Source organism: Lagopus leucura, unplaced genomic scaffold (genome assembly GCF_019238085.1).
Source record: "Lagopus leucura isolate 7727_CA_CO unplaced genomic scaffold, USGS_WTPT01 Super-Scaffold_100002, whole genome shotgun sequence".
In the NCBI taxonomy this organism is placed as follows: Eukaryota; Metazoa; Chordata; class Aves; order Galliformes; family Phasianidae; genus Lagopus; species Lagopus leucura.
This window is the reverse complement of record NW_024962263.1, coordinates 37404834-37428425: the sequence shown is the minus strand read 5'-3', so window position 1 is coordinate 37428425 and position 23592 is coordinate 37404834. Positions and strand designations below refer to the sequence as shown.

The following is a 23592-nucleotide window of genomic DNA, read 5'->3' as shown; positions in this document are numbered from 1 at the left end:
TATGAAAATACATGTGCTAGCTAGATGATAGTCATTCAGAGGGAAATACCATCAGTTATTTAAAACTCAGGAGATCTGTATAGGACTGAGGGATAGCATAAGAATCCACAAAGTATGGTTAAGTCTTGTGCATGTGCTTAATTACTGGGATTAGAACAATTAATTTTAGCTTGTGCATAATATTTAGGAGGCAGGGGTCATAGTCTTCAGTTTTGAAAGCTACGAAGGAATAAAAATTGAAGAAAGGGATAGTGAGCAAAGGGCTATATGGCATAACAATTTGTTGGATAAATTACTACTTCATAAAAGAAAAATATTTTGATTTTAGTTTTGATAAAGCCTGGCCAATGGGAGTCATTTTCAAGTTAGTATGGAGTGGCCTTAAGGTTGTAAATAATACTGTTGGCCAAATCCCAATACTGTGCAGATGAGAAAAGGATGCAGGAAATTCTGTTGTTTATGCATGTCTCTGTAACACTGCGAAGCAAGAGGAGCCTTAAAAAGTCCAGAGGGTAAGGGGTCTTAAGTTTGTGGACTTAATTATTAATTCTTGTATTTCTCTTTCGGGTTACTATCATGCTGATAGTGGAGAGGAAAACAATCTGAAATACTCAGTAAAAAGTATTGAAGGTCAGAAAACAGCCTCTGAAAACCAGCTAAATTAGATTTAGCTTTCTCGTCTTTCTTTTTTACTAACACCAAGTAATATTAATACTAACACTTTTAAACATGGCTTTTTGCATTTTTTTCCCCAAATATACGATACTTGATTACCATAACAAGGTACATTTTTAAATTTTCAAAGTGGCAATTTACTAGATGCTTTTATTTTTAATTTAGCACTTTGTGAGGTATACTTTCCACAAATATGGAAAGTATACTTCAATATTGAAAATCTTTTTTAAAATCACTCTGAAATATATCTAGAATAGAGTAAGCTAGTAAATCTTTAGAAGTTTTTAATCACTGATGTTTTAAAAGTTAGTGTCATGAGAACTATTTGCAGCTGTTCATATTGCATGTAATTGTTAGGAAGTGGTGTTCTCAGTATTTCTCTTTTCTAATGAATATAATCCTCAATTCCATCAGAAAATATTGGATAGGCATAAGAAAAAAGAGTGGGAAATAAGTGTTCTTAGCTAAGTGACATTATAATAATTCAATGGAGTGTGATTTTTTTTTTTTTTTTTCTTTGGGTATTACAATTTGCTGATGCTGGGCAAAGATGTCTAGTTTGTCATTATTTGAAAAGCTGTATCTCAGATGATGTAAGAATGTATGGATCATCTATCACCACTGAGAACCAAGAGCCAAATTTCAAAAATAATTCTGATGAGTTTAGTAACTGTATGTAGCAGATAGGGTTAACAGGCCTCATACTGAATATACAGTTAACTTTGTGCTGTTTCCTAAAACCATTTTGTAAAGCAGTCTCTAGTGTAAATAATCTTACTGCTAGAAGCCTAACCATTCTAGATTATTTATATTTAAAAAAAAAAACATTTCTGAATTTTTTTGAATGTACTTTATTACAAAATATACTGAAAATAAAATGATTTCCATAGGATGCTAGTGTCATTAATTGAAATAGGCATATCTCTCCATAACTTTAAATGTTCCAGATAATTCTACAAAAAATTGGAGAAAAAATTAACGTCTGTCACTTTCATTTGTGTGCAGTATGCTTTGAACTAAGGCCATTCTTTCACATTAAATATTGGCTTCAGGTAGACCTGAGATATAAATTCATCAGAAAATGAATACTGTAAAGTAGCTGGTAAGGGCAAACTGAAGGTACTGTCAACGAATTTGGCAACAAGGGGTATGGATCTTGGAATTATTTAAACCATAACATTTATTATTCTGTTGGTTGACTAATCTGTTGGCTGAAGAAACTAGAAATTGTGATCCACGTTAATAATTCCACACTAATAACCATTATTCCTTTAGTATATGCAAAACATAAGAAATTTTCATGTTCCAAAGTACACTGAGAATTAAAAAAACTTCTGCCACTTTTTACGAAATAAATTTTAGTTAACCATTTTCCTCTGAATTTTCATTGGTGAGTATATATGGCGATTAAGGGCAACATTCTATCAGGATAAACGACCAGTGCAGATTTTAATTCATCTTGCTTTATTTGTATAGCCTAAAATATTGTATTTTGAATTTAATGTTGCTTTTACTTTGTTTTTAAAATATCCGTTGCAAGTCACTAAGTGGTACACTTGAATGAAATATTTAGCAGCATTCTAAGGGAAACACAAACCTCACATTAATGTTCAGGCTTAATTAACTATATAAATGAGCATGTGCTCTGAAGTGTATAGTGAAGTTTTTCAGTGTTTGGTTTATTTTCATCCAGTTGCAAACAAACCCCCCTGAACACTCTGATGTCAAGAGAAAGATTACAGTGTGCTGTGAGTACAGGCTTTTCAGGTTGCTTAGTCCTTCTGACAATCACTAAAAGTTTGTCTGTACTTAGAATATAAACTTAAAGTGTTGTGCAAGCATGAACTTTCTGTTCCAAGGCTTCATGTTGGTGCAACACAGGGCACAACACGAGGGCTACTTCAGAGAGGAACATGAGATCTCTCTTCTCTAGGAGGAAGAATCTTCTCTGCCTGTGAACTATTTACATAGATGTGAAAGCTGATGTTACTTATGTCTTCATTACTTGGGGTCTGATTATTCAGTACTATTCACTCCCATAAGTGTGAGGTGTCAGTAGACCTAAAGGTAATTATTATTGTATGGTGGAGTTCTAAGCGAAAACTGCATCTGGAAGCAGCTGCTCTAAGGAAAGTACCTTGGAAAGCAGAGATAAATACTTTATTTGCATTTATATTAAACTCTGCTGTAGCAAAATGCAGAAAATAAACTTAGATAACACTGAAATTGAAATCATCAATTTTATTGTTTTGTTTTCCTAGCATAGATTGATTTGTAGTTCACGTGCCTAGAGTCTCTCTGTAATGATTGCCTGTTCCTTGCTGTTGCTCTTCACTTTCTTTCTCAGCTTTGAATCTTCTGCTTTAACTCAATAAGCTACAATTGTAGTTGCAAGCTAAACAAATTAATCTCATTTATTTGCAATGGTTGCTTTAATGTTAAAGTTTTTCCTACGTTTTCTAGACAGGTCTTTATTGCAGTTACAGTTATTTTGGGTGAGCTTGTATATAATAAAGACAGTGTGCAAACTACTTTCTAAACAACACTTCTATTGTTATTATAGGCCATTCCTGCTGTACAAACCATTTTGGAGGGTTTGAGCTCGGTCTTCAGTTTTCCAAGTTGTTTAAAAAAAACAAAAAAAACCAAAACAAAACAAAAAAAAGAACTTTCCTGTGATTTTTTTTTTTCACAAGGTATTAACAGGATTGTGCAAGTCAATTTGTTCCTTATTTTACTGACATGACATAGAAGTATATTAACATATAGAAAATGAAATGCTATCTAGAAATTAATTTCCTGTTAAGGCATGATAAAAACCATATTCCATGTTCATTTGGAAAAGCAGGTTTCTAAGCTAAGTACACTTTTATTCCTGTTCCATTTTTAGTCTGTGGTAATATATCATTGGCTGATTTATTGTGAAAATGATCCTCCCTGAACAGCCTGATTTTCTGGGCTCATGCTGCTTCTAGGTCTGATTTACATTAGGTTAAATGAGAGAAGTTTCATGCCAATTCCCATATTTAATGTCAATTGCATTACTGGAGGAATACCAGGGAAAAAGTGCCCAGAAAGCTCTTATTGTTTTTTACTTCAATGCTTTTTAACTTTTCAGTTTCTCCATAAATTTTGTAGGTATAATTTTTGGCAAAATCATGGTAACTTCTGTCTGTAAAAAAATTCAAAAGAAATTTTGTAGAGGAGCCACGCTTAGTAGTCACTATGTATGCAGTTAATTTTTACCTCTTTTGGCAGTGCCTACCTCTGTGGGCAATGGGAGGATAAAGAGATTTATGCTTCTCTATGAATGTGTGACCAGTACCATGTACTATGTGATACTTCATGGATTTTATGTTGTGCCCTGTGTTGCACTCTTGTAACTGTGGAACTATGGCTTTTGTAATGATATAAATTATCTCTTAAGTACATTTCCTTCATATTACTGGAGTTGGAATCGTCATAAAATAATATGACAGCATTAAATGCCACCAACCCTTGAACTACTGAAAGACAAAAGATTATTAGTGTAAGTATGCTACAATGGTTAAAGAAAACTGAGACAAATTACATATAAGTGTCCAAGAAGTAAACGCCTTAAAGAAAATTCTTTAAAGACCTAATGGCTTCTAAAACTATTCTAATGAAACTGAGTGCATCTCTGTACAGCAGAATTCTGTTAATTCTTATCCGACTGAATTGGAGTAGTAGAGCAAGCCCACAAGCCAAAGTAATAGGCTCTGACCCAGAGTAAACATAAAATTCTTGAGCATTCTCATGTGGGTGGGAAATTCACCAGTTTCCAAAGTGACACTGAGCAGTGTTTTGAACAAAAATTGTTTTGTATCTTAACTGTTGGAATGCTTTATCTGAAAAAAATGTGTCAGATGCCTGTGATTCATTTTGTGCTTCTACAATATTATGAAATTGCTTTTGAAAGTAGGTCATGTTTTTACTACAAAAAGATCATGAATTATTACAAATATAACATAACTATTTGTTATCTTATATCAGAAAATCCTTTCCAGGTATTTTCAAGAGCTTTTTAAAAAGCAGGATTTAAAACTTTTTTTAGGTCATTTTGTTCTTTACATCTTCATGCTGGAAACAAAAATGTCTGTCCACTCAGTGATTTGTTACAAGGGAAGGGAAAAAAGCCTATAGACAGAAGTGGACCTATCCAGTTTAAGCTCACTTTTAAACTCAGTAATATACAACATGTAAAGAGATCTGATATCAACTTTAAACATTCAACTTGTGATAATTTTTATTCTTATAATGAAAATTTGTGTATGTTTAAGTGACCTTAAACTGTATATGACTTCTTCAGTAAAGTGCTGCTCAAGTCTTTTCTTTGTTTGCCTTTTTCAACTTCATCTTGCATCATAGAATGGCATGGGTTGTAAGAGACCCCTGTGGTGCACAGAACTGCCACCCAACTAGATATAGCTGTCCAGGGTTCATCCAATAGTTTGCATCTGAAAACAGGCTCAATCCAACCTGGCATTGAGCACCTCCAGGTATGGGATATTCAAAGTTTCTCTGAGCAACCTGTTTCAGTGCCTCACCATTCTTTTGAAACTGAAAGTAGCCAACTAACCTGATTTATAGGACAATCTGAGGAAAATGAGTAAATTAGATCTTCTCTTAAGCCCTCAGAGCTGTTTGGGAGTAAGTGAGCGTCTTAGATTCTGGCTGTACCCAATCACAAACTACAGAAGCTCTCACAAAATCAGGAGGACAAATTTAGCATTTTAAAATGAGTAGGAAAATGTTATATTGTATATTGCTGAGGTTACTAATGGCTGAGAAGGGAAAGCAATTTTTGAAAACTGAACCACAACACTATGATCTTCAGTTTGAGTAACAAACCAAAAACTTATTTAAAGTTTACTTGAAGATATTTGTTTCAGTTGACTTAGATTCATTTATAGGCTTCCTGAATTGAAATGAACAGCTGAAGGAGATTTTTAGCTTTCTTTTCTCCTTTGATTTTTACTTAGTCGACTTCACTGTTGGCAAGTTTTAAAAAGATGTCTAGAACAGATGATGAATATCATGCCCAAAGGCAGATCTAGCCTTGTGGAATGTCTTGGACATGTACTCCCATACCTTTCTGAAGCCTTTTATATTTCTTTCTGGGAGAGGAGCTTTCCCTCAAAAGTTCAGGGAAAATCCACAAAATGTGATCAGTATTGCATCAAGCGGCTATTCAAATTAACCTGTGGTTTCAGACAGCTTAATTCATCACAAAATCCGGATTATTATCAGAACAATAATAACCGAAGAAATTTTAATTTTACAGCAGCAAATCTTCATCTATTCAGTTATCCTCGCAAAGGGAGAGATCTCCCAAGGTGACAGAGTAATCAAACTTGGAAGATGGGAAGCAAGTCTAGTCTAATAGAATGGAAGAATTTTGAATAAATAGGTACGAATCCAAATGAACTAACCTCTAAAATGGTTTTTCCTCAGACCAGTTGTCTGATGTAACCACAATTGTAAGAGTTCTGTCTGTCCTGCCATAACTCTTGTAAAATACAGTTTGCTGTTAAATGGTAGTGAGCCACAATGATTCTCTTATGTAAGAAGAGCTTTTATTCTGTTCATGCATACTGTCATAGCACTAAAAACTCTTGCTGTAGAAAGATATAAGAGATCTCTATTCAGAAGCAGGAAATCATATGAAGTTTGCTAGACTGGCCATTAACAAAAATCACTTTCCATTTTCAAAGTAAGACTTAAATTGTTCTGAACTCATACAATTACAGTTGACTAATAAAGAGTAGGTGCCTGTACATGGAATGAATGAGATTAGATTAGAATTAAGGTGACCTGGCTGCTTGTATAGTCCATAAACTTACACTGTTTTGTAAACCTCTTTATAAGTTGGTTACTCTGAATATATCTAAAACGCTGATTGTTCATTCGTATCCTAATTACCTGGGAATTGAATTTTTTTTTAATCATTTGTATTCTAGTAAAAACTCACAGTCAATAATAACTTCAGTGGTGAACCAGCTAATCAAACTTGTCACAAAAACTACAAATAGCTGATATATGAGGTAAGGCTTATCTTGGATTCTGTCTAATACTAGATTTTGATTGAGTTTGTCCAGGAAACTGTGGTGGTGTTCTATTTTCCTTGCATAAACTTGTTAAACATTTTCTTTCCAAGTGTAGTTACTGAGAAATTAGTATCAATACTACAGACTTGAGTGCATAGAAGTTCATAACATTTTAACCATAACATTTGTAATCAAACAAAACATTCATATGGGAAAAAAAAATACTGTAAATGAATACTGTAAATGTACTTCTGAGCTTTTTCTGGGCTAGTAATGGTAGTAAATGACAACATCTCTATACAAATTCATGTTGCCTGTATTTAACGCTAAGGATTTGAACATAACTTCAAAGACAAAGAAATGTAAGGTTGTCTCTGTAAAAGAATTTGGAAGATATTGGAATGGTATGTAATGACTTATGTTAACCAATAGACTTAAATCACTCTGAGTATATAACACTGGCACTAATCTTGAAGTCTACAAACTGCTTAAACTGAAAGTGGCAGCCAAAAAGGAAAAAAGAGTAGGATTTGTTTAGTTTTTAGCTTTATTATAATCTGTGACTACTTTCCAAGTTGTTTTTTTATTAATCTGTATGTGCATGGTATGTACATCACTCTATAGTAAGATATAGAATATATTCTATATATCCCATAAAATGTATGGGATCAGGAAAGACAAGGTGCAGGCTACAGAACTTGGCGAGGGACATGAAAAACAATAGGAAGACTTTCTACAGGAACATTGGCCAGAAGAGACATGCCAAAGTGAGTGTGTCTCTTTGGTAAATGTAAAAGGAGAACTGGCTTCAATGGATGAAGAGAAGGCTGAGGTACTGAATGAGTTCTTTGCCTTGGTCTTCACTGGTGGCCAGGATTCCAGTACTTCCCACATCCCTGAGCCCTGCATCCCTGAACTTCTAGGTGGGGACTGGGATGGTAAATCTCGTCCCTGCTGTGAGGACAGAGCAGGTCTGAGACTGTCTCATGAGACTGAATGTGCACAAGTCTATGGGGCCAGATGGCATGCATCCCAGAGTTCTGAAGGAGGTTGCTCTGGCTGAGATGTTTGCCAAGCCACTCTCCATCATATTTGAAATGTCGTGTCTGTCAGGTGAGGTCCCGGATGACTGGAGGAAGGGTCACGTCGCTCCCATTTACAAGAAAGAGAGCAAGGAGGACCCTGGGAACTACAGGCTGGTGAATCTCACCTCTGTGCCTGGGTAGATCATGGAACAGATCATCCTGGATGACATGTTTGATCGCATGAGGAAGACCCATCCCTGGAAGAGTTCGAAGCCAGGCTGAATGGGGCTTTGGCAACCTGATCTAGTGATCCCTGCCAATGGGAGGGGGTGATCTTAAAGGTCCTCCTTCCAACCCTGTGATTCTATGATTCTTTTACAAAGAGAACTGTAGTGATTCAAACAGTTGACAACAGTATAAGAGTAAAATTATTTTGAGGGGAATATCACTACCCCCATTCAAGTTATGAATGTTTCTAGGTGCTATGAAAACCTGTGTGAATTTCTCTTATGTCTAATAATCTTTCTGAGTGTATGTAGAGTCTTTTCAAAGGGATACTTACTTTCTACCAGCCTATTTGCTTTAGAAAAATTTTAGGAATTTATTGATTAAAAGCTTAATCCATATGCCAAATGTGCTGGAGATTTTTCAACAGATTTGAAAATACATGGGCATGAAAGAAGGCAAGCATACAATAGTGCCAGGGTTGTGACTTGGTTTTCATTTTGCAAATGCATGTCATGAGCTCATACTGAGTTTTTCACCAAGCAGTAGCCTTAAATCCTTCTCTGTGGGGTTACTTTCTCATCACTGTACTAATTTTCACCATCCAGTCTCTTTGGGCTTACCTCAACTCAGATGTAGGACTTCGCCTTGTTGAACTGTGTGCTGTTTGCCTCTTGAGCTTGTCAAGATGTCTCTGGATGTCACCTTTTCTCTTCAGTGCTCTGACTGCACCACCCTGCTTGGTCTATTTGCAAACTTGCTGAGGGTGCACTCAGTCCCATTATCTATGTCACTGACCAAGATGTTTAGTAGTATATATGTATATTAACCCCTTAGGAACATTACTCATCTCTACAGAGTCCTCTGCACCAATTCTCAAAGAATCTGTGTGCATCCCTGAGAATAATTAGTCATGGGTCACAGATATTTTCTTAGAAAGGAAGAGAAATATCTCAAAATAAAAGAGTAATCTTTCAGATTTGGATCTGAACAGTTTTCTACGCCTCAAGCTAAAGAACAACTAAGTTTTTTGAAATACAATGGAACTGTCCTTATTTTCAAAGAATAGTTCCTTATTTTGTACTTTTTTAAAAATGTAACTCCTCTTCAACATTACCATTCTATGATTACTCAACTAATTAAATCTTTCTGGTTTTTGCATATTCTATTGTTGTTTGCTGCTTGGCTCTAGTGTAGCAAAATAGTGAAATACAGAACCTGAGTATGTCATCACACTTATAGTTTCAAATTTTAACTGACTTGTGAGGAGCAGATATTTATTTCTCTGAGTTTCTCTTGCATTCTGCATGTGTACTTTAAGAACTTTTTTCTTCATTTGCCAGCATTTTGATTCCTTGATTTCTTGGAAAGAAGGAACAAATAGACTTGCAGTAATAGAAATGGAAAAGTTACGCAATTGAACATATGTTGTCAATGTGCACTCAAGGTTCATATCTCAGTATGTTATAAAATGCATTTGTGTACTTGATGTGTGGATGAATGTGTAGGCCCTTACAGAAGCTATATAAATGTTATCTCATAAAAAATATCAACTCTTATCCAGTTGAAGATTTGGGGAGTGTAGCTGGCTTAAATCCATTAGTGACAACTCTTGCGTGCTTTGTGGTGATTTTTTGCTTGTCTGTTTTACATTTGAAATGCAAGAAAAACAAGTTTAAAAAAAAAAAAACAAAAACAACAAAACAAGCGTACGTTACTGTGCTTGAATAATAAATAAAGATAACTTGGTAGGTTTTTTTTTTTTTTAAAACAGTCTGTCTGGATTTATCTTTTAATCACTGCTGCCTCAAAATAGCTTAAATAGGAAAAAAAGTTCAGGAAAGCAGGAAAGTTTTTTTCCATACTGTCATGGAGTTATGTAGATTGATGTATGTCTATGGTGGGGGCAGCAGGCCTGGAGATCCGCTAGCTCAAAAAGGGAAAGGGGAAAAGGGTGTGTGGGCAGATGGGAGCTGGGCTTAAGGACAGAACAGTGGCAATGATCTGAGGAGGAAGGTTAATTTTACTAAGTATGGTATTGGAATGCAAGGTAACACAATATAATGCAATGTAATTGGAACTGAGGATCATAAATCAACTAAGTGAGAGAGAGAGAGAGAGAGAGTGTCTGAAACCAAAGGCCTTGCTTTAAATTGAAGGTGAAATGGCTGGGAAGCACGTGCACACTGCCAGGCGATGAGAGAGAGAGAGTCCCATGACTTGCAGGTTTTATCTTCATGTCTGAATGTGAAGTCCTTTGGGGTATGTACTTCTCTTCTGAGAACCAGGCATCCAGAATGTTATCAGTCCCTGGAACTGGGGTATTAACTCTAATTCCCTGTGCTTTACATGATGTTATGATGTGGGATACTGATAACAGAAATCATGAAACCATGACACATACATCACCAAATTCTTACAGAAATGCAATGTTTCTGCAAAAAATAAAAAGTAAATCCATTTTTCTTTAATTGTTTGAGAGAATTCTGTTGCTAATATGATGGAATAGCGATTTATCGTTATCATTAAAATTATTACAATATTTTATTAATGACAATATACAAAATGCTCTGTTCTGTACGTGATTTGTTGCTTCATTTTAAAAGTTCACAAATCAGGTTGGTTAGAACAAAGTTTTAGGGCATGATTATGTTTCTAAAGAAACAGTCAAGATATTCATATATTCTTCCTATTAACAGTTATTCGGTTAACATAAAATGAGTATTTTTTTAAAAAAGAAAATAATTGTAGGAGCTATGGATTTAAAAAATGTGGATATACTATGTTCTGTGGCAATAATGAAAAAATACTGCTTCTAAGATCAGTGATTTCATAACATGGTCTTCTCAACTTACATGCTGTTTTGCATACCATTTTGTTGAAAGATGTGTATTCAGAGAAATTTCAAATTCTTGATGTTGGTTTCTTCTAATTTCCTGGCTGTTATGACTGCTGCTAAAAGTGGGAGAAGAGGGACGTTCATAGCTCCTCAGAGAGTGATGAGGTTGGAGAGGACCACTAGAGAACAAATCTATTTATCCTTTGAGTCTAAGTGAATAGCACACAAGAAGCAAATTGCTGATAATGGAATGGATTTTTCTTCTGAAGTCAGCAAAGTTTTGTTTCTTATGATGAATACTGAAATATCAGGTACTTAATGTTATTTTATAGTCTAAAATTCTTATTGCTACATACTGGTCATTGCTTGATTTTCCTGTGGTTTCTGTATAATTCTGTTTACTTTCTGACTAAAGAAAACTATAATCTATTTCAGATAAACTTCTGAATGAAAAATTCTCCTTTCACTTACTAATCTCTGTGGTATATTTCATTTCAGTCACTACCATTAATGTGCTCATTTTTTGTTTTTCTGTGAAGAATAAAGCTACACGTAGACTATTAATATAATAGCAGGCTTTCTGGGGCACTTTAGAAACAAATGCTCTGCCCCATCCTTTGGTCATTATCAGTGCAGAACTGGGATCTGAGTCCTCTTTGAAAAAGCTTTGTGTTCTACTAACGCTTGCTTACAATTTGTCATACTCTCTTGTAGTACTACATCTGTTGTTTTTGTTTTTAAGTACTAGGATCTTTTGCTTTTTCATGTCAGAGGCAAATATTTTTATGCCATAAGGAAATATGAGCACAAAAGTGATACTCAGTTTTCCCAAAACTTTTTGTTTTGCCAGGCCTAGGAAGTGTGTAAGATTTCGCTCAGCAATTCTGTCTTTATTCCTTCTTTGCTGACAGGTCAAATATTTTGTGTTTATCTTTTATCAAACAAAGCTCTGGGATTTAATTATCAACTTTAGAAATCTTGCAGTTAATTTTTTGATCTTACATTGTCTTTACACTTCAAAAGCTGAGACTGATCCTTGGTAGTAGAAGAAAGGTGAAATTGCATAGACTTTATTTTGCGTGTCAGAACATGAATGAATTGTGGTGGTGATTTTAATTTGATTCTGAAAACATACTTAACAAATTTGAATTTCTGAAGTGATGCAGTGAGAAAAACCTTTTCTTTCATACGGCTCACAGATTTCATAATCAAACAAAAGGAAAAAAGAAATGAAAAGCAGCAAAACCATTAAGACATTTCTTTTCATGAAATTAGAAACGTAACTTTATATGATTTTTGCAGCTTAATTGTTTTTAGTTAACAAAAATTAGTAGCTATGGGAATTTTTAAGTAAGTGAGAGTTGCATCAAATATTTTATATTTAAAATGTGGCTACATAAGTGTAAACAGGAAAAAAAAATCAGATAATTTATGACAGGAAATAATTTGCATTGCTTGTGTCTTTATTTCAGGACATTTTTTGGCTGATTTTTAGCTTTGACACATGTTAGGAATATAATGTTTGGATACAACATCAACTGCTTAAAAATATAATAATTTTAAACTATATGGTATATTTTATAGCTATGAAAAAAAAAAAAATAAATACAACAATCCTTGGCTGTGCATTCAAAAGTATTGAAATCACCACCTTCTTAATTTTCAGTATTAAAATAACAATTTTCTTAACTTGCTCAGAGAGACCATGATCAAACCCAGATTGTGGAAATATGTGAATGTATGGTGTCACTGTCCACTGAAATCTCTCGTATTTAAAGGACAGATATATCCTGTGAAATGCACTTATTTATTTGCTCATAACCTATTAGAAAAACCAAAGAAACAAAAAACAACACACAAACACCCAACCAAAACCAAAGAAGCATCAAACAAAAACTCAATCCTCTTCATACAGACTATACAGTCTAACATATCAGTACACAAATTCATTATTTCATGAATTCTGTAGCTAAAAAGTTGTCTATTTTCCAGTGAATTTCCACTTATGAGCAAAATACTTTCTGATACAATGTTGTCAGGGCTCACTCTTCTGCTGCTGCTACAGTTTGGGTGTTGCAAGAAGCTCAAAATCCTCAGCAATACAGTTGTGATTCCAAAGCTTTTTGAGTATGTTGACCTATTTGTACTTTTCAGGTTGGAATTCAAACTATACTATATCAGTAAGTTTGGGGCAGTGCCTTTACAAAGATACAAGAGAGAACAGTTGCAGGAAAAGATAGCTGCAGAGTGGCCCTTACTTCCCTGTGTGCTGTGCCATCTGTATGTGTTATGCTTACCCAGATGGCTCTGGTCCCAGAGGCTAGCATGAGCTGTGTGCTCAGCAGGATCTCAGGTGTGGAGTTACGTACATCTAAATATTTAAGGACAATTTTGAGGTGGTGGTCAACTTTGATAGGTGTGGCAATATGGAAGTTGTGAATAGAATAGTCCGTTTTGAATAGGATCTGTTTTGTCAGAGGATGCCACTGTACATCTCTATGCATCCTGTTGATACAAATCATCTGTCCCTCTGTGCTCTAGTCATTCCTGTAACGAATTCCCTGTTCTGTCTTAGGATTTTATGCAGAATGACCAGCTGCCTTGCTTCCCTTTGCCTCAAGTTTTGTAGTGTTTTTGTGAGTAGGTACACATTCTTAGATTAAATTACATCATCAATAAATTTTTGGTCTGTATTCATACCCAGACATCTCTGTTGTTTACTTGTTAATTTTTTCCACCCCATTCTCAGCCACAGGATCAGAGAATCCCACATGGAGTATAAGTCTGCATAGGCATTTATAGCTCAGTGCTTCAAAGTCATTTCCATACCTCTAAGCTCTGCTTTGCCAGCTGGGCTGAGCCACCAGCTCCTGCCGTGTAGGCTTCTCTATGGTCTGTACAAGTATGGCTGCAGCTTTACCTCTCACTAATTTCCCACTCACTGTGCACTCCCATCAGTGACCCACACTTCTGCCAGCAGAGAAGAGCAGATGACAGGATTCAATTGATGTTCTAACCTATGCCATGTTCTCATTATTTATCCACACTATTTGTTACCTGTTGATGTCCATACAAAGCCCACAGCTGCAGAAGGGTTTTCTGTCCTATGGTAGCAGTTTTCCAGTTAGAATCATTTTTAAAATGAGCTAACTCAAACCACCCAGATGTCAAGGGAAACAAACAGCAATGCACTTCCAGCTATGACAGACTTTTCACAAAAGTTTCTTCTTTCCCCATAGAACTGATATATATATTTTATATAAGTCCAAACAGTTTTGCATCTCCTGGAGTAAGCGAAGAAGATAAGCAATTTGGACTTTTTTTCTACTGTGTTTACAGCTTATGCAAAAGAAAATTAACTGGTTCCTTCTGAAGCAGATATTTTCTGTAAAGATGTGAATGCCTTTTAAGAAATGTTTGGCTGAGGTTTTGATAATTAAGTGGCATGTAACTAAAGATTAAGTCATGCAATTAAAAAAAGGGTGCTAATACAGTATCCAGTTGATGGTCTAGCAGCTGAACTCATGGAAAACTTCAGTTCAGTGAGCAGGTATTAACACAAGTGAAGTGTAATAACTGTTTTCAGTTCCAGTGGTTTTTTTCTTGTGTGTCATGAGGAGTTAAAACATTTCCCTTTGCCCATAATAATATCTTGGAACAATAAACCAAGAGCTATTCTTCTTAACTGCCATTGTTTATGAACATTAAGTAAATAAGCAAAGTTGCAATACAATGAAATATGGTTTAGAGCATATTCCTTGTTTTGTTTGCCAAACGTCTGTAACTTTTTCTTTCTTATATCAATCAGATCTCATTTATGATACCTTCACCCCTCTCAAACAATGCTATGAATGTTGCTTCCTTTTCTTTGGGCGTACTTTAGATTATTCAATTAAGGAAGAATACTTTAAGAGGGATTCTGTGTTACTTCTTGTCCCTGAATTATTAAACAGGTGGAACTACCAGAAGGTTTCACTGGAAAGAAAATCCCCACTTTCTTTTACTTTTCTAACTTTCTTTTATCTTTACATCTACTTATCTTCTGTTAAGTAAATTATGCTCATTGAGTTCCACGTGCTGAGCTAGCTAGTCTGCTGCTACAAACTCAAACTGGTAACTTTCAAACTTGTTCTGGATAGCTGCTTTTTTTCCCTCTCAGTTTTCAGTGTTGACTTATTTCTTATGTTTAGAGGTCTCTGTAACAATAATAATATGAATCTCCTTTGTCTATGTTCTACATAAGAAATATTCTCTTTTCACCCAAGATAAGTTAAAAGTTTTTGGAGCAGGCAGAACCCTGGGGAAGTATAATGTGTGTTAAGTGACATCAGTAGTAGTTTGATGAAGCAAGTGTCTATCTGCAACATCAACCCTACTATCTCTAAGAAATGATGAACGAAGAAGTTTTCTGTGCCTAAGCTGCATTCTAAAAGTTTAGATATCAACTAATAAAGAGTTAATAAATGCTGTCAGATTTTCTAGGTTTCTCACTGTTTTATTTATTTAGGTTAATCTTTTTTGGCTTCATAAACAAATTCACAAATTGGTCTTAGCTATATGCTAAGAATCTTTTATTTGGGGAAGCGTTTTATGTATTCCTTATCTTTATATAGCTAAAACACTGTCCTACGTCCTACAGTGTTATAGTTCCACGTAACTTGATTACATTAACTGAAAAGCACGTAGGGAAGTTAAGACACATGTGAACATCTTCTATTCCTTACCACCTCTAAGTCAGCACTAATATTTTCTGGAAAGAGAATAATTACTTTAAATTTTAATTAATTAAATTACATTTAATTTTTTGGAAGCTTAGGTGCAGAGTCAGAATCAGCAATCCAGGATAAAAAACTGCTGAAAGGCAGCATTTAAAAATTGAGAAACTGGAAGCAGAAAGTGTGAAAACTTTTATTCAGTTGAAATGAAGTATAAATAATGCCATAACTATCTACTCTTCAGTGTTTTGTTTACTGTATTGGCTTTCTACATTTCAAATACAGGTGGTAACCCTAATCATTATGATATATAAACATGGTTTTTTAAAGAGAGATGTTGGAACATTCAGAAAAAAAAAGTAATTTTATCAACTTAGTCTTCTGTTGTTATAGCAAGATTTTGTTTTGTTTTGTTAGGTTATGTTTTGATAGCCAAGGGAAAAATGAAAAGCAAATATAAATGATGACAGATTCTCCGTATCAGAATTTTCTAAATATTGGAGTGAGAATGCAATTTTTGAGGTGCTGATTTTTATCTAAGTGAGTGAATAATAATGGATAAATAATGAAAAAGGGTGCAGCAGCATTTAGTAGCAGTCATATCATCGCTATGTAGGTAATATGCTATATAGTAGGATAGCATTATCTTTTCAAGAATAACATGAATATATATACTTTCTGGGTATTTTGTGGAATGTAGATGATAAAACCCACTGTGAAGATGCTTGGCTTTCTTCTCTTGTGAAAAGAAAAAAATCAAATGTGAATTTGCATTTTGTTCATTTATATAGGTAAATTTAACTTATCATTTTGCCTAACATGAGGTTCCATTGTTTGAGAAAGAAGGCAAATGAATGATATTTCCTTTGTTATCAATACCTAGTCAAGTAACAAATATACCTGTCTGTGCTGTACTCACTTTTAAAATGTCAAACACTATTATTAATAAGATAGATATATCATTATTTTAAGAGTAATATAAACTGTTGCTTGAGGTTATTTAATTGAATATAAATTTATTCATAATTTTATTGAAGGAAGCTAAATTATTCTTTGTCTTTTTTAGGGGTGATAGCAGATTATGAATCAAAACATGGATGTAGGATATGTTCAGCATTCAATGGAAGATATACAGATTTTTAGGACCCAACCAAGACAGCCTAATAAGTTAGATGGAATTTGCCAAACAGATGGCAATCTGTGTAATTCGAATCTTCCATCTCAAAATTTCTACCCATACTCAGCTCATTATACACACATGCGTATGAATTCCAGCAGTGACTTGGAAATTTTTGAAGCAGTAAGAATTCGAGAACTAGAAGAAGTCAAAGCCAGAGCTGCCCAAATGGAGAAAACTATGCGCTGGTGGTCAGACTGTACTGCTAATTGGAGGGAGAAATGGAGCAAAGTTAGAGCAGAAAGAAATAAAGCCCGAGAAGAAGCCAGACAATTGAGAATAAAATTGGACAGTGTTGTAAAAGAACTGAGTATGCTTAAAAAGATAAACCAGGATTTAGTAACTGAGAAAGAAAGTTTAGAAAATGTAACTACTTGGAAAACAGAATATTTCAGTTCCTCAGAAATATCTCATATAAAAAAAGACCTAAACCAATTAATATTTTTGGAACAAGAACATGTGGAAGAACTAAACAAAACCAACAGAATTCCTTGGGCAGAAGACTCAAACAAGGTAAAGAATGGGGATTTCTTTTAACTTCATGAAGAAGAAGGAGTTATGTGTTTAGAAATGAGATTTTTCAAGGATTTTTTCTAAAATATAATGTGATCTCATATATTATAAAAGCAATTATTTTGATTTTCACCCATGTTATAATCCTAATACAGAGAAATACAGAAAACAATTCAGATCCCTTAGCTATGGCTAAACCTATAAGTAAAAGGCTGTTGTCTCCAATAATGTAATGCTCTGACTATCTTTCACGTTAGAAGTTATAAGGTTATATCTGAAATCTCCATGTTTTGCATACTGCTATCTCAAAAAGTAGTGTAGGTTCCTGATATCTAAAATACAATTTAGTTCTCACTACTTGCAGTTTCTGAAATGAGGAAAGAGGTGAGGTGAATTCTTCTGCAATGTGGCAAGTTTTTCATTTGGCAAACACAGCAATTAAAATCTCAAAAGAATTCCTAATACAGATGTATTTTTGAATAATTTTTTTTCTAAATATTTTTAATTTTGCTTACGTTTTGCATGCAAACTCTGTCTCCTCAAAATAGACAATATAGCACATTTTGTTTCTGGTTGGGACCCAACTAGTATGTTATGCACATAACTGGTCCTTACACAAAACTTGTTAAAAGTCCACCATTTGTTTCAACATGACTTACATTAGAACTCTGAGAGTTCTTATGTGGAATTTCTCAATGTTTTATCTGTACATATAAGTTGCTTTCCTGGTTTTAATAATTCCAAGATTCTGTCTTGACCATAGTTATAGCCAACTAGTGACAACTGGAACGTATTTATTTAGTAGAGAAAACTTAGAAATATTTTAGTTATGAAAACTCTCACATGTTCACAGTGTGAGATACCACAAAGCAGTGATCACTCCATCAGAATGACATTTTTGCATTAGAGAACATTCTAACTGTAACTCATTGCAGTTATACAAGATATTATTTATTCCTTTCTTCCCCCTACATGGTTTAAATGTTTAGAAGAGCCTTGGTAGCAGGCAGAAGTCATATTTAGACTTTTCCTTTATTTATGTTTTTCTCAAATACCATGTTTATCTCTTTTCTCAGGATGTGGAGTTAATCAAACAGCCCCTAAGAAGCAGTCAGAATAAAAAAATGGCTCCAAAGCATCTTGATTCCTTTCCCAGTGGATTTACCAGTATTTATTTTGAGGAACCTAAAAAAGGTCTGCACAACGCAGCTCAGACACCAGAGAATGATTTAATGCGTGCTTCTGTTCTGCATTTGCATTTGGCTGAGTTACAGAAAATCTTAACTAAAGAAAGAGAGTAAGTACAAAATATATCCTCCTTGGAGAAATCTTCATTAGAAATAAGTTTTTTAAAGAAACTTTCTAATGTAAATATAGTGAAGTTTTGCATTTATAGCTCGTATGTTCTCCTAGGTATTTCTAAGCTCTAAGTCAGAAAATATGTATTTTTTAATGGTTTTGGAAATTGGTAATTACATATATTGTAAGGGTTTCACAGTAATGTGTACGTCTCGTTTCCTTTGGCTTGCTTATCATTAGCATGAAAAAGTACTCTGTAATAAAACTGTTAAGAATATACAGTTAACTAAAAAATTTGTACTTACCAGAGATTTGATACGAATTAAGTGACATCTAAGCTATGTTATATTCAATTATTGGAGCACCGTAGCATTATAAGAAATTTTCGTGGGCTCTTTCAAATTTTTGTTAGTAAATGGTGACTGCAGAATAATGAAGGCCGTTTTTGAATTACACCAAAATTGCTTTGCAAGGAAACATGTGGTATATGCTATATGCGCAATGTATGAGGTAGTAGACTTCAGTTTAATGTGACTGTAGCTTCAAAACTGGTTAAAGCTACTCAGAAGGAGTAAAGAATGCCTCTTCTCTTGCAAATACTGTCAAGTTTCAGTTCAAAGAGTACGTAATAGACTGTGACGAATCTTTCCTGTCACTTCTTTCTTTTTACAATTTTCCTGTAGATAATTCGTCTGAAGTATATTAAAATTTAAGAAAAAAACATTTATTTTAAATTCTTAGAACACATTTACTATGTTGTTAACTGAAGCAGGAAGCCGTAGAAAACATCCATTCTTTTTTTGAATCATATTGCAGCAGATTACTGAAACTGCGTTCTATCTTACTTAAAAAGATTCCATTTTTTGTTGAAGCCAAAATCCAAAAATTTTTAAATTTTTGATATTTCATGAGATTTAAGAGGCTGATAACTCATATCTACTCTTCTCTGGTTGAAATCCTTAGGGTTCTATGTATTTTACTTGTTCAACAGAGATCATAGTATGCAGAAATTTCCTTTTAAAAAGGAGATAATCATTCAACATTTTTAAAGCAAATCTCTTATTTGATGAAAATTTAATAAATCCCTGTATTACCTTCTGCTCTGTGTTTGTTCATGTGCCTTTCAAGCCAGTTAGTAACTGTATTTCAGGATGCCAGATTTTGATACTTATCCCTAGGTATGTACTGACTGTTCTTCATTATGGAGTATATTAATAAATTTACTGGGGCATGATAAAAACTGGTGTATGTTTGTATCATGCAACCTACAGCAGTTCCAACCTCAGGCAGTAACTGCTCATGGAGCAGCAATTTTCACATAATGTTAAACATTTGTGTACAACGTCTTCTTTAGCTCTCTTTGTTCAACATTTCCTCTATAAAAGAGCTTCTGTAAGCAAAATATATTCAGCTGAGACATATGAAGCAATTATGTTTGGCTATGCACAAAATAGATACCTATGAACAGTATTACCAGACAAAAACTAACGTAATCACTTGTCTCTTGAGTCACCCTGTGAGTCTTTGTTGGGCAGACTATCATCCACCAGTTCAGGCAGGCTTAGTGTCTGCTTCTCACAGGAATGGGCTCATTTAGATGACTTGACATCTTCAGATTCCCATTTTTTCTCTTTGAGTTTTATATTTGTTCACATCAGTATTTTTGCTCCTGGATTCTGGATATGCTAATAATCACTATCTCAACAATCTCATTTGTTTGCATAGCTCTAGCTTAAGTACTTTCTCACAGCTTCTTCCTGACAATTTAGAAATTTTCTCAGTAAACTTCAGCCAAGGACACAGCTGTGCTACATCAAAAGTAAGCTTGGGTTACAGACAACTTGAACCCCTAGGCCAAAGGTTACTTTGGCAGCCAGTATGATCTTGCTCATTCTGTGCAGGACCTCTCAGTAGATCTTTCTGGCTTACTTTCATTACTCGAGAGTTGTGGCTAGATTTTTTCCAAACTGAAACCAGCACATGTAGAGATAGTGTTTGGACATGCCCCTACTTAAACAGCTAACCTCTCCATAAGTGATTTAAGTGTTTTTGGATCAAGAGTATTCAGTTTAGTTGTAAAGAAAGAGGCAACAGGAAGACACTTTTCACACAAGTACATTGCTTCAATGATCCAGCTAACATTGCTTCCAGGCCTTGAGCCAGACCACTCAGTGATAACTCTGGTGTCTCTGCACAAGCCCACCAAGTACTATGTGAATATGTCCCAGAGGCAAGCCTTGTCACATATCCTTTTGCTGATTTCCTTATGCTGTGGAAGAAAGATTTTAAATCAAATATTCTCAGAATGTAGCTAAACCCATTTATTCAGGTTCCTGACTTTATATGCTTTATTCCTATACTGATGTTTATAGCCAGTTGAATAATCAGGGATTATAAACAATAACCTGTTTTTATTAAAAAATTGTACCAATATAAACTGAAAGTTTTTACTTGTAATTTAGAGTAATTTTTTTCTTTCATTTTTTCTTGTGAGCCAAATTCTATTTTGTTAGACTATTGCAAAATCATATACACATATTTCACAAATACGAAATGAAATTATGAAGTCAAGGATATAAATTATGAAAAATTCATTGTTATCTTTGGACTTTGGCTGCAGTCTTGCTGTGGGCCCAAAAATGAAACTTTTAATGGGTCTCAAAGACAGGAACATCTGTAGAGCTTCATATTTCTTTCATTATATCCTTAATTGCTGATAATACTGTGTTTTGAAAAGAGGTAAAAGCTAAAACCAAACTTCAGTATTTCAGTAGGAACCATCATTCCTTCTTTGTGAACTATTTTTTCTGACCGTTTTCCAGAATATAGTAATGAACTTTTTACTCAAATAACATTCCAGAGCAGAATCCTTAGAGTTGTCATTTTAGTGAGGATGTAGTATCTCTGAGATAAATAATCCACATTTCCAAAATGTTTTTCTCGTTCTTTCAAGAATCCTCTTTTTTTCAGTGCTCTGCACGTACTGTATGTATATATTCCCATATACATGTACTTAATCTTTTCCTTGTACTCAAATGAAGTGAACCAATCTCAATCCTCTGCGGATCTTTGCTATCTTACCATACACTACGTGACCAAAATCACTAATTGATGTTCATTTCCAAATTTTATTAAGTTGAGGACAAGAATTTGAATTCCGTACTGGAATTGTCTGCTCTCTTCAGCCATTATTTTTTACAAATCTCTTAAAATAATTATGTGGTCATAGTATATGTTTAAAATAATTTAAAAATATGCAGTTGAAAAAGGCTGTAAAATATAACTGAAGCTTTGGACAGAAGTTAAATGTCATGTATGTTTTTTCATCCTCAAAACAAAAAGTAATGCTGATTTTTAAAACCCTTTCAGAATGAATGTATTTCTGGAAAAAGAAGTGGAAAAGACAGAAAATGAATTAGCACTTTGGAAGTTGAAATATGAAGAACTAAAACAGTCTAAACTGGAAAGTCTGAACCAGGTATGTTAGCAATACATATTTATCATGTGGAATAAGAAACAAAGCTGAGGCTTCTGCTTCCTTTTAACTAAGAATAAAATTATACTTAGGCTTTACAAAAATAAGAAGTAAATATCCATGTTTGTTTGAAATTGCTTTCACAACAGAACTGAAGGATAATTGAAGTTGGAAGATACCTCAGGTCCAATTGCTGCTCAAATGGGCAGTCTGACCCACTAGTAGACTCTACTCATGGTTAAAAATGTTCTGGGTTCTGACAGTGCCCGGACAGAACATTTCTTGCTCCAGTATATGATTATTTTTTGTTGTTCTCCCAGTTTGCACCACTGTGAAGACTCTGGCTTTGTCTTTTTGATAATCCCCTCATAAGTACTGGGGCACTGCTATTAAATCCCACTGAAGCCATCTCTTCACCAGAATGATCAAACGCTGTTCCTTCAGCCTCTCTTCACAGATCCAGTGCTCATTTTTGACATTATTTGCAGCTATTTATCACAGTTGCTTTTATGCAACTGTCAAGGACCTCTCTGTTCTCCATCATCTTTCAAAGTTGACAGAGAGTAGCTTTGGAGGACACCACCCAGCTCTCTCAGTACATTTTGGTGAACCCATTTTGTCTCACTCTCCAGTAATCCCTGACATATCCTCATCCACTGTTGTTCATTCTTCCACCAGATAACCTTTCAATAGCTCTAGCACACCAGTCCAAGAGAGACAGTCTGGGGAAGCAGGCCTGAGGGCAGAGGGGAGCTTGTGAGATAGAATCCTTAGAGTTGGAAGGAACCTCTGAGGGCTATTGTATGGGAAGTGCTGAATCATGGCCTAAACCTCTGATTGATCACCTGAGGCAAGCAATGAGTCAGCCACAGGAGCACAGGTGAAGGCAATTCATCTGTGCTGCCAGAAGGAGTGGAGCCTGGCTCTACCTCTCCTAGACCCATTTAAGAGATGGGAAGAAGACCAGTGGGGAAGTATCTCTTCTGGGGATCCACTCTGCTGGAGTTTCACAAGTGAGCCCAGTATAAGAATAAGCATCCTATCCTTTCTGCTGTTGTGTAATAACTACGTAGCCATGCTCTCTGGTATACTTCATAACTATAACATCTGTACATTCATTGACTATACAGATATTTAGTTCAACTCCCCTGCAACAGACAGGGTCACCACAGCTAGATCAGGTTGCCCAGGGCCTGATCCAGCCTCGCCTTGAAAGTCTCCAGGGATGGGACATCAACCACAACACTAGGTAACCTGTTCCAGTGCCTCACCACCTTCACAGTGAAAGATTTTTTTCCTTATATCTAACCTAAATCTAGCCTCCATGAGCTTGAAGCCATTTCCCCTTGTTCTACCACCAAAAAACCCTTCTAAATAGTCTGTCCCCTTTTTTCCTGTTGCTCCCCTTTAGATACTGAAAGCCTGCTATCGGGCCATCTCGCTGCCTTCTCTGTGCTGAACAGCCTCAGCTCTCTCAGCCTATCCTCATAGGAGAGGTATTCAATTCTGTGGTTTGTGGCCCTTCTCTGGATGTACTCCAACAGATCTATGTCTCTCCTGTACTGAGGACTCCTCATCAGG

General features: G+C 35.0%; 1 protein-coding gene across 5 annotated transcripts in view; it reads left to right on the top strand.

Annotated features, from left to right (window-relative positions):
* The first annotated feature begins 436 nt into the window (after window positions 1-436).
* Window positions 437-23592, top strand: part of CCDC102B (coiled-coil domain containing 102B) — a 119740-nt gene continuing 96584 nt past the window's right edge. For 4 of the 5 annotated variants that reach the window (XM_042870131.1, XM_042870132.1, XM_042870127.1 and 1 more), the window contains exons 1-4: window positions 437-512; window positions 16614-17237; window positions 18314-18534; window positions 21906-22014. In XM_042870131.1, the coding sequence (XP_042726065.1) occupies window positions 16629-17237; window positions 18314-18534; window positions 21906-22014 (939 nt within the window). In that variant the 5' untranslated portion in view covers window positions 437-512; window positions 16614-16628. Of the gene's footprint in view, window positions 513-6655; window positions 6741-16613; window positions 17238-18313; window positions 18535-21905; window positions 22015-23592 lie in introns of those variants that run through there. The other variant, XM_042870129.1, reaches the window with a different exon arrangement.